Genomic DNA, 12,082 nt, shown 5'->3' on the forward strand with positions numbered 1-12,082 from the left:
ATAAAACACTAAAATATGCAAAATTATCTGAAATTCTACCAATTAGAATTTTAATATAAAACATTTTAGTTTATGTCTTCCAAAATAATATTTGTATCATATATAAATGTGTATCATCAATTTAATGAGGGAATTTAATCAATAGACCAAGCTCAAACCTTCCCGGCCTATATGTTTAAACACATACAGCAGTCAAGCCTATACCCAACTTACCAGCTTCAGAAAGTGCCAATACTGAAAGGATCTACAATCCTGACCAATAACTGCTCCAAACATGTCTTAGCATTGAACTGGGGTTCAAGGAGAAAAGTTTATACTGAGATTGAAAATCCTTTCCCTGAAGGGGAGTACCTGCTCTTCTGGGGTCACATGGGACGAGGACATGAACAACAATGAATTCACAAGTTCTCACCATTGGTTTATGGGCAGAAAAAAGCGCAGGGGCAACAGAATCCCTTGGGACTTTCAAGTTTCTTCCCTTAGCTTCCCAATTTGAAAGAATTTCTCATTCTCTAACAACCCACTCTTTCTAATTATTCTCTTGCCATCAGTCCCACAAGAATAATATCTGAGCCAAACTATAATTTCTCCAACTCATTACCCATGACTGTTCTATACTCTAATGATTTTGACACTCTTTTCCAGAAAATATCATTTACTTGATCTAGAAATTAGGTTAGCCACTGAGCACTTATTTAAAATTATGTGGTCAATAATGTTTTGCATCTGTAAATCTTTACCCCAAGAAGCTTACATTCTGGTTGCATAGTTAATACTAACCACATATGAACATGCAAATAACTAAGTTTTAACATTTATGGGGCCAACTTCAGAACTACAGCAATTCAGGAAACCGGTGAGTTTTCTAGGCTTCCTAACTCAATTTTCTTTAGGAGAGGCTTAGAAGGTGGCACAATAAAAACTGAAAAGCAAAATAGAAACATACATCATTTGAGGACATCACAGAAAGGTTATGTATTGTGTTTAGCCTGGATATGTATAAAATCATGAGAGATTGGTTTTCTTCTGAGAGAGAAAAGAGCAGTTCTAATATCTGTCAGCTGATAGCTGTCCTGGCACAAACATCTTGATTGAGGATGTCCACTTAATATAAACAATTTCACTAAGCATGAGCATCTTGAGAGCATCTGCTCCTGAAAAATATCCCCTAACAAGTCCAAATCCAATATCCAGCCCTTCCTTGAGCACTCTTACTGAAACCCCTGACATTTCACCACTGCATGTGGTGTCTCCTGTTACAGCAGGTGATGAATCCTCCTTTTTTAAAAACTATAATCGTATTCCTGGTGGTTGTTGGCTAAAGAGCTTTGATACTCCCTGTGTATAAGACTGTCAGTTGGTCCACATGCTCACCAGTAATTGGCATTCTCAGGATTTTTTCATCTGAATAGGTTCTAGTGCTGCCTCACTGTGTTTTAGTGTACATTTCCCTGAAGTCCAGTGAAGCTGTGCATCTTTTTACGTATTTATTTGCCATCCATATAATTTTCTTTGGTGAAGTGCCTGTTCAAATCATTTGCCCATGTTTTAAATTTGGTCGTTTCCTTATTATTGAGTTTGGAAGTTCTTTATGTATTCTGGATACAAGTCTTTCACGACATATGTGTTTTGCACATGTTGTCTCCTGCTCTGTTACTTGTTTTTTCCTTCCCTAAACAGTGGCTTTTAAAGAACAACAACAACAAACAATTATTTATAAAGGTTTTGGTTTAATTTCAGTATAGTTAACATACAGTGTTATATTAGTGTCAGGTGTACAATATAGTGATTCAACATTTCCATACAATACCCAGTGCTCATTACAGCAAGTGCCCTCCTTAATCCCCATCACCTATTTCACTCATCCCCCCAACCACCTCCCCCCCGGTAACCATCAGTTTGTTCTCTACAGTTTAGAGTCTGTCTCTTGGTTTGTCTCTCTCTCTCTCTCTCTCTCTCTCTCTCTCTTTTTTTCCTTTGCTCATGTGTAATTTATTTCTTGAATTCCACATATGAGTGAAATTTATGGTATTTGTTTTTCTCTGACTAATTTCACTTAGCATAATACTCTCTAGCTTCATCTGTGTTGTTGCAAATGGCAAGATTTCATTATTTTTTATGGCTGAATAATAATCCATAGTATATATATTTACCACATCTTCTTTATCCGTTCATCTATCAGTGGACATTTGGGCTGCTTCCATAATTTGGCTGTTGTAGTTAATACTGCTATAAACATTAGGGTGCATGTATTCCTTTGAGTTAGTGTTTTTGTACTCTTTTCATAAATATTCATAGTGAGATTACTAGATCATAGGGTTGTTCTATTTTTAACTTTTTGAGGAACCTCCATCCTTTTTCCACAGTGGCCACCAAGTAGGTTTAGAGGGAACATACCTCAACATAATAAAGGCCTTAGATGAAAAACTCAGAGTGAACATCATACTCAATGGGGAAAAACTGAAAGCTTTTCCCCTAACGTCAGGAACAAAACAAGGATGTCCATTTTCACTACTTTTATTCAACATGGTACTGGAAGCCCTAGCCACAGCAATCACACAACAAAAAGAAATAAAAGGCATCCAAATTGGTAAGAAAGAAGTAATATTTTCATTATTTGCACATGATATAATACTATACATAGAGAACCCTAAAGACTCCACCAAAACCCTACTAGAACTGATCAGTGAATTCAGTAAGGTAGTAGGAAACAAAATCAGCATATGAAAATCTGTTGCATTTCTACATACTAATAATGAAGCAGCAGAGAGTGAAATTAAGAAAACAATCCCACTTAACAATTGTGCCAAAAATAATAAAGCACATAGGAATAAACCTAACCAAAGAGGTTAAAGAACTGTACTCTGAAAACTATGAAACACTGATGAAGGAAATTGAAGATGACACAAAGAAATGAAAAGACATTCCATGCTCACGGATTAGAAGAGCAAATATTGTTAAAATATCCATACTACTCAAAGTAATCTACAAATTTAATTCAATCTCTATCAAAATACCACGAACATTTTTCACAGAACTGGAACAGACAGTTCTAAAATTTGTATGGAACCACAAAAGACCCCAAATAGCTAAAGCAATCTTGAAAAAGAAAAACAAAGCTGGAGGCATCACAATTCCAGACTTCAAGTTATACTACAAAGCTATAGTAATCAAAACAATATGGTACTGGCACAAAAATATACACATAGATCAATAAAACTGAATAGAAAAACCAGAAATAAACCCACAATTATATGGTCAACTAATCTTCAACAAATGAGGAATGAATACACAATGGGAAAAAGAGTCTCATCAACGAAGGGTGTTGGGAAAACTGGAGAGCTACATGCAAAAGAATGAACCAGATCACTGTCTTTCACCATACACAAAAATAAATTCAAAATGGATTAAAGACCTAAATGTGAGGTGAGACCTGAAACCATAAATCCTAGAAAAGAGCATAGGCAGTAATTTCTCTGACATAGGGCATAGCAACGTTTTTCTGGATCTGTCTTCTGAAGCAAGAGAAACGAAAGCAAAAGTAACCACAATTCTGATTTCTAACACTTGCCTACAAGGAAGCAAAAGATTAGCAGCACACCTGAAACCATTTTTTCTCTTCCACCCTTTGTGGCCCAGGAAAAAAAATTGATCTAGCTAATTCCCTTTATAAGTATACTAATAACTAGACATCCTGGTAAGGATAAGTCATTGGTATTGGTTTATGTGAATCTGATTTGACACATCAGTCCTTGTGTTAGCACTCATTCTTGAAATTAAATCAACAAGTATATAGATGTAGATACATGTGTGTATGTTTTTTCTATCTGGCTCATTTGTTGTTTATAGTCCTAGTTTGTTCATTCTCATTGGTACATAGTATTTCACTGTATAAATATATCACACCTTCTTTATGCATTCTAGTATTAATGTACATTTGAGCTGTCTCATTCATTGTTACATATAGTGCTTCTGTGATCATTGATGTACATATCTTCAAATGAATTTATGTAATGCTTTTGCTGGGTATATTCCTAGAAATGAAATTTTGAGGTCATGGGATATGCACATGACTAGCTTTCTGTGATACTGCCAGTTTTCTAAATTGATTTTACCAATTTACCTTCTCACTAGCAATGTCTCAGGATTCTAGATGCTCTACATACCTGATGCTGCTTAACATTTTTAATTTTATCCATTCTGGTCAATACATAGTGGAAGTGCTTGGTGATTTCAAATGTATTTTCCTTATGTCTAAGGAGGTAGACCATCTTTTCATGTTCACTGGAAATACAGATATCCTCCTTTTTGAAGTCCTCATACAAGTCCATTGTTAATTTTTCTATGTGGTGGTATTCCTTTTTCTTATCTATTTATAGGAGTGTTCTATATATTCTGTAAGACAAGTCATCTGGTTTTCCTATTTTCTCTGTTAATGATGTATTTGATGAAAGATATTCTTAATTTAAATATACACTGACTAGTCAATATGTTCCCAATATTGTTAGTATATCAATATGTATGCACTTGTGTCTTATTTTAAGAATCTTTCCTTATTATAAGGTTCTGAAAATATTTTCTCCCTTTTTTTTTCCCCTGGAAGCTGTATTTTTCTTTTCAAGTTTACATCTACAATTCATTTGGGAAGGATTTTTTGTGTGATGTGGTATAAACATCAAGATTCATTACTTTTTCATATGACTCTCCAGTTGATCCAGTACCTTTTATTGATAATATCTTTTGTCGTTGTAGTGCCGTGTTATCTCTGTCATAATTCAAGCAAATATGTATCTGGGGGTCTGCTTCTAGACTCTGTGCAGCTTTATTGGACTGGTTTTCTACAATTGCATCAAAAGCACACCATCCAATTACTATAGCTTTGTTATAGGTCTTTTCTATAGCTTAAGAGCAGATCTTGTGTTCTGACAGAAGAAGTCTTCCAACTTTGTTCTTCAGGAAAAACTTAGCTAATCTTGGCTAAACACATATATATTTGGTCTGTTTCTTGTCCATGTGTATAATATTATTCCAGATACTCATGATTATGCTGAGGTAACACCCATCGTCTCCCAAATTTCAGTGTGTTAAAGAGGCAAAGATTTAATTCTTGTTTATACTACACAACTAATAGAGGCTTTGGGGGTGGAGAAAGACTCTATTGTAGTCACTCAAGGATCTATTGTGATGAAGGCATCAGAATTTTATGACATGGCATATTAACAAAACCTTTCAGGGTACACAAGAGTAGGGGGAGAGAAATGGAGAAGCATATAATCACTCTTAAATGTTTCCTCTCAGAATTGATACGTGTCCAGTCACTTTTATAAATATTTTATTTGCCACACCAAGTCCCGTGGCCAAGTCTAACTGAAGAGTTTGTACACATGTAATCCTCCCACGTTCCTGGAAGAAAAAGAAAGCTGGAAATGTCAGCGAACACTAGTAATGTCTAACCTAGGTGTGCCAAGCAAATATTTTTAACTTTAACTTTCCAATTACTAAAAACCACATTTGCAAGCTATAGATTCTTCCTCAAAATCTTCACAGACTTTTTTTCTTACTGAGATTATTTCATCCAAAGGTCCAAGTTGCTATAGATAATGTTATTAATTTTTACATTTACTTAAGTCTAAATATGATATCATTTTTATTTGTTAGTGTACCAATAGATAAGCTCTCTGTTGTCTATTTGGATGATTAAAGCTTTGTTACTTTATCTATAAAGTAGATTTGTTAATTTGTTAATTTTGTTACTATACAGGCTAGCTTGACAATTAATTTGATGTCTCTTTATTCAATTGCCCTTTTATATTCTCTTGGTCTACTAGATTTTCTAAATACAAAAATTTAACTGTAGTATATGAATTTTGCTAACAAATATTGTATATGAATTCTATGCTGTCCCATTTACAATATTTTTGCTAGAACTAACTACAAGATTTTAGAAGGCAGTTTCTAATTTTTTTCTCTATGACATTTTCTGATCATGCAGTAAAATGTCCATGCTCATAAAGTGATGAAAAATCAGAAGTCTTAAATGAAGTAAAAGAGAACATAACTCTGGCAGACTCTCTTGAATGTAGTTTCAAATAATATCTCCCCAAAAATCAAAAGAGCGGCACTTGGAGGCTCCATTAGTTAAGCCTCCGACTTGACTTTCGCTGAGATCATGATCTCAGGGTCATGAGATGGAGCCCCACCTGTGGGCTCCACACTCAGTGGGGTGTCTACCAGGGATTCTCTCTCCCTCTCCCTCTACCCCTTCCCACCGTGCACTTTCTCTCCCTCTCCCTCTCTGAAAAAAAAAAATCAAATCAAATCAAAATAACACAAACAAAAAACAAAATCTCCTTTATGACTAGGTCAATAATTTTCCATATGACTATTTTAGAAATTGAAAAAAAGTCAAATACATTTCTATTTTTGTGTGGCTATTTTTAATATATTAGCCCAACATTTGGAATATTTATTTAATATTATTACAATGTTTCTGTAAAGCACCTTCCAATTAAAAGTTAATATGTAATCCTATAGCACAATGTTCTTTGCCTTAATAGCCTAACTGCCATCATGGGTTTCTTACAATATAGGATTCTGTCTTTCTATCTATCACCAAACAGCCACATATAATTTAGCACATGCAGAAGTTAATGAATATTAACTTAATGAATGTATCTTTCACAATTATGTACCATTATTCCCTGCTCTCTTTATTTCAATTCTAAATGCATGCCTTCTATTTCTCTAGATACCTAGAGCCAAAATCTCAATCATGATTTTTTATGGAGAATTTTTTCATCCACAGTTTACTTATATGAAAATGCATATATTAAGAGTGACCGCATCATAGAATTCACATAAGAAATAGGTGTGTTAATGTAAGTAGATTATTTAGAACAGTAAATGCTAATGAGTTCAATAATGTCATTGTTATTATTTTGAGAATTTTGTCACCAAAATTATCTACAATCCCTGAACAAATTTCATTCTGTTGCTTTCACATATCTTCTGATGATTCAGAAACTGGTATAACTCTAAAACCACCTGACTTAAGAATGTACTCCTCGCTAACAGCTGAATTTTCAGACGAATCATTTAGGGATCCTAAGTATCAAACCCTCATCTGAAAACTTGTGAATATAGTAATGACTTTATAGGACTACCTTGACTATCAAATAGTATAAATATAAGCATTTTGTAAAAGATGCAATTCTTAAAAATTATAATATTATTGCTAACAAATTTATTATTATCTGTAAACTCAAAGGATTACAGAAAAAGAAATGCTATTTCTGTTTATATTCATCTTTGCTACTTCTATTTTTTTAGACAATAACCTCCTTCTAATGAGCAAGTGGAGCAAATATGAACTGTAATTCTAGGAATAGGAATGGTTAACTGTCTTTAAAACAAAATCCTCAAAACCCGCTCCCTAATCTGCTTGGTTCTGACACCATAGATTACAGGATTCAGGGCTGGTGGAACAACCACATATAGATTGGCTAAAAGGATATGGATATACTGGGGTATATTATGGCCAAAACGGTGTGTCAAGAAAGAGAAAAATGCTGGTGTGAAAAAAGCTAAGATAACACCAATGTGGGAACCACAGGTGTTGAGAGCTTTGCACCGGGCTTCCCAGGAGGGCAGGCAGAAGACAGTGTAGAGGATCCTGACATAGGACAGAGTAATAAGAAGCACATCCAATAGTAAAATAGACATATCCCCAAGACCAAATATTATGTTGACTTTGATGCTGGCACAGGCCAGATGGGCAATGCCCATGTGTTCACAGTAGGTATGAGGGATGACATGGTGGCCACAGAAGGGCAGCCTCAGGAGAAGAACCACCAGTGGGGTCACCATGCATAGACTCCGCAGGATAGCAATGCCTCCAATGACGCTGATGAGTTTGCTGGTGAGGATCATGGTGTACCGAAGGGGCTTACAAATGGCAATGTAGTGGTCAAAGGCCATGGCCACCAACACAATGCTCTCCATGGCAGTGAAGAAGTGGATGAAGAACATCTGGGAAAGGCAGCTTTCGAAAGATATATCCCTAAGGCTAAACCAGAAGATGCCCAGCATTTTAGGGATGGTGGCTGTGGACAAGCCCAGGTCGATGGAGTCCAACATGGCCAGGAAGTAGTACATGGGCTCATGGAGACTATGCTCAGTCTGGATCACAAATAGGACAACAGCATTCCCCAGGAGTGCAACAAGATATACAAAGAAAAAGGGAAATCCAATCCAGAAGTGCACATCTTCCAGCCCTGGGATACCCAGGAGGAGGAATGAAGAAGGATGGAACTGGGTGTCATTAGGCATAGCTATTCTTTCTGCCACAATTTTTGCACAATTCTGTTGTGGATACAATTATTGACTTCCCGTTAGTGAATTTTTTTCCTCTTCTCCCTTCAGATTTCTGGTAAAATGCAAAAGAACATTTTTTTATTTTTTATTATTATGTTCAATTTTGATCTTCCCTCGTTCTAATTCAGACAGAACTTAATTATTTCAGTCAACAATACCATATTATATACTTCAAAATTGCTAAAAGATTATGTCTTAGGTGTTCTCACTCCAAAAAAGAAATTGATAATTATGTCATGGGATAGGAAAAAACTATGGTGGTATTCATACGGTAATATATAAATGCATCGAATCAAAACACCGCACACCTTGAATTTACAGAGTCCTTTATGTTAATTATATTTAAAGTTTTTGAAAAAGGAAAGAGGGTTAAAGACACTCCTCAGTTTGTCCTGTCCTCTCCTGAACATCGTGTGGTACCAGAAACAGAACCAGACTTAATCTGGTCAATAAGAAAACTGACATAAAGACAAGAGGACAGAAGAATATCCCCATACAGTCGAAATGCAAACTCTGAAGTGTAACCAGAAATAAATGGAAAACATTAAATTCCATAGCCTGTGTATCTGATCGCGTTCCGCAAATTTTTACTTAATGTGCTTAGTGCTGTCTTTGGTATTTGTAATCCCAATCATTTCCCTATTAGGGAATCTAAAAACCCCAAAATGTAGTGTACAAAGTCCTGTGTGGGTGTGTGCATGTTTGTGTTTATACATTCTTATGGGTGCGTGTGAATACTAGGTGGTCTGGTTCTTAGAGTGGAAGAAACAATTTACCTTTGTTTATTCATATGCATGAAAAAACTCTGCCACAGAAAAGTTATCAATTTAAGAAATTCGTAAATAGAGGAACTAATTAAGAAGAGACAGGACAAGAGGCACCTGGGTGGCTGAGTCGGTTAAGCAGCTATCTTCAGTTCAGGGTCTTGGGATCGAGCCCCACACTGGGCTCCCTGCTCAGCTGGGAGTTCTGCTTCTCTCTCTCTCTTTCTCTCTCCCGCTGCCCTTCCCCTCTGCTTGTGTGCTTGCCTGTGCATATGTGCTCTCCCTGTCTCTCTCAAATAAATAAATAAAACCTTAAAAAGAAGAAGAAGAGACAGAACAGCAAACAATTTCAGTGTCATATTTTAGAAAATAAACAACTCAGTTCCCATCATCATTTGTTCTTGAAAAAAATATTATCTATCAGATTTGAAAAATGACTAGGAGAGGGAGGTACTCAAAAAAGAATATTTTATAGTTATGATGAAACATGGATGGAGAGATTATTTTAATCTAGGTAAATTTATCATCTGGAGAGTGTATAAGTAAATATATCCAGTACATAAAATGTACAGATGTAGGCCAGCTGGGGTCTGGGCTAGACAACTTTCAAATATATCTTTGCCTTATATCCATGGGGAGAAGGCAGGAACATCTTAGACATCGTAAAATACAGTTCCTACCAAGAGTCTACCCTAGCTCTCATATCTTTACCGATGTCTCCCTTAAAGTAACATTGAAAGAGGAAGTATCAAGTGATTTTCTTTTATAACACTCTTCCAGAATATGTGGGATCTCTGAACTTATTTATAGTAAATTAAAATTTTAAAACAAAAAAGGAAGAAGTTCATTACTTCACGGTTTATTTGGGAAAAACTAGTCCTCTAGAAATTGTGGAACTGACTGAATGTGATGTGTGCAATTGTGCAGAAAGCTTTAATTTAACTTTAGGAATACTTGGGTATTGGTGTAAGTCAGAACTGACAGGCATCCATTAGGGACAAAAGCATATAAAGGTCAGTACATTCTATTTTAAACCCATGCTGAGGTAAATGGCTTGCTAACTATGTCCATTTGAAACCTATGAAGAGTAACAAAAAATGAGAGATAATTTCATAATTGGGGAAATTCAAAGAATAGATCTCTGTATGTGTATGCATGTGTAAGTTAACTTGGTCTACTAGGCCAGGGAGGAGAAAATTGAAGTTCTCAATTTTTGTATTGTGAAACTATCAGAGACAGTTTTCTGCCTTTGATTTGTGGAGAATATAGAAGGTAAGGGGAGAGGTACTCTTCAGAATTTATTCCATCAAATATTTAGGAGGTCCTCTATGCACCAGCATTGATTAGGAAATATGAATATAAGTTTGAATAAAACTTGTCACATACCTTCAAGGAGGCAATTAAATGGTAGGGGAGATAAAATTTCAAGATGAAATTTAACACCTGCATTGCAAGTGCTGTGTTAGAAGTGTGCACAGAATGTTGTGGGTGCGGAGGTGGACATAGTGGATATAAGCGGTTACTTCTGATGCTAAGAACTCACAGAACAAATTTTCAGCTAAAGAAGGAAGTGTCTTGGTCACTCTTGGGGTTCCATATAACAGAAACCAAGAAAATAAAATAGGGCTACATCCCTAGAAAATCAACTTATCCTGCGTATTTCTGTAGATTTTTTAGGAAGGCATGAAAATTGATGCCTCTGAAAAAACCTCATTTTCTGTCTCTAAACATTGGTCAAAGCAACCAATCACTTATCATTCTGTAATTACTTCAACATCTATTCATATATATTCCAATCTCTCCTGGGTTTAGAAATAGACTGGGTCCCAGTCCCTCATTTAACCTCTTAACTCTAAGGTGCTACATGGGATTATAGCCACCTATCCAGCAGCCATTTCCTCCATGTGCCATCCCCTTACTTGACATTCCATCAACCCCTACTACCCCCCAGTATCCACTTTCCCATTTCCTGGAACTGCCAGCAGAAGGAGAAGAGATGGTGGATACCTGCTTTCCCATCCTTACCTAATCTTGCAGTCTCATGGCCATCCTGCTTTCATGCGCCTTTTTGTTTCCTCAGATGCTTCACCACCCTAGGTCTCGTTTTAAAAAAAAGTCTATCCTTCAGGGCCATACTTCAAGATTCATTTATTCACAAATCCATGAATTCAAAAACACTGATTAGTCACCTTTACTATACCTGACACAGTTCTAGAAACAGAGAGAGCAAGTCCTCGCCCTCCTGATACTGACATTTATGCACCTCTATGAAGAGTCAGAAACAATGGGTGTTATACACAAGTAATGAATCATGGAATTTTACATCAAAAACTAAGGATGTACTGTATGATTACTAACATAATATAATAAAAAATATTAAAAAAATAAAAAAATAATCACCTTAAAAGCTAAAAAAAAAAAAAGAAAGAAAAGAAACAATGGGTAAATTGATACAGGATGCATTTGTCCATTTCCTTCCACATCTCACCTTTTAGTTTTGCATGTGAGATTTTGCACGGTCATAAGTACAAAGACACAGGTAAAAGTGTAACCTCAGGAGGTTAGGAGTAAGAGTGTGCACTCTCTCTTTATCTTGTTTTCATTTTCACCTTTCCTCCATCTCTCCATACTAACTTGCCATAAGCTTTCCCCCATTCCTTTTGCTGTTTTTCACAATTTAATCATGATATGACTTACGTTGGTCTCTAAATCTCTAAGAAACATTCCATGGTATCTTCTAGGGACATGTCTCTTATTATGCTGAACAGAAGATATTTATATTTTTCTTACAGCCCCACTTCCCCTGAGATGGGGATAAGTCGTATCCTGGAGATCCATTCCCAGAGAACTGTAACTATTCGACCTATCTGGCAGCTGCCAGGAAATACCCCCCTACAGGGTGCACTTTATTTGACCTGACTCAAAGCTCATTTACTATGAGCAGC

At 36.0% G+C, this 12,082-nt stretch overlaps 1 protein-coding gene across 1 annotated transcript; it reads right to left on the reverse strand.

Annotated features, from left to right (window-relative positions):
* Positions 1 to 7,404: 7,404 nt before the first annotated feature.
* Positions 7,405 to 8,340, reverse strand: LOC100479455 (olfactory receptor 52E8). Its single transcript, XM_011217418.3, has one exon. The coding sequence runs from the start codon at positions 8,326 to 8,328 to the stop codon at positions 7,405 to 7,407; it is 924 nt and encodes a 307-aa protein (XP_011215720.3). The 5' UTR covers positions 8,329 to 8,340.
* Between the last annotated feature and the right edge of the window lie 3,742 nt (positions 8,341 to 12,082).

Source organism: Ailuropoda melanoleuca, chromosome 8 (assembly GCF_002007445.2).
Source record: "Ailuropoda melanoleuca isolate Jingjing chromosome 8, ASM200744v2, whole genome shotgun sequence".
In the NCBI taxonomy this organism is placed as follows: domain Eukaryota; kingdom Metazoa; phylum Chordata; class Mammalia; order Carnivora; family Ursidae; genus Ailuropoda; species Ailuropoda melanoleuca.

What these genes read in the sequence shown, in the direction of transcription:
- LOC100479455 (XM_011217418.3), bottom strand. Translation starts at nt 8,328, where the DNA reads ATGCCTAATGACACCCAGTTCCATCCTTCTTCATTCCTCCTCCTGGGT.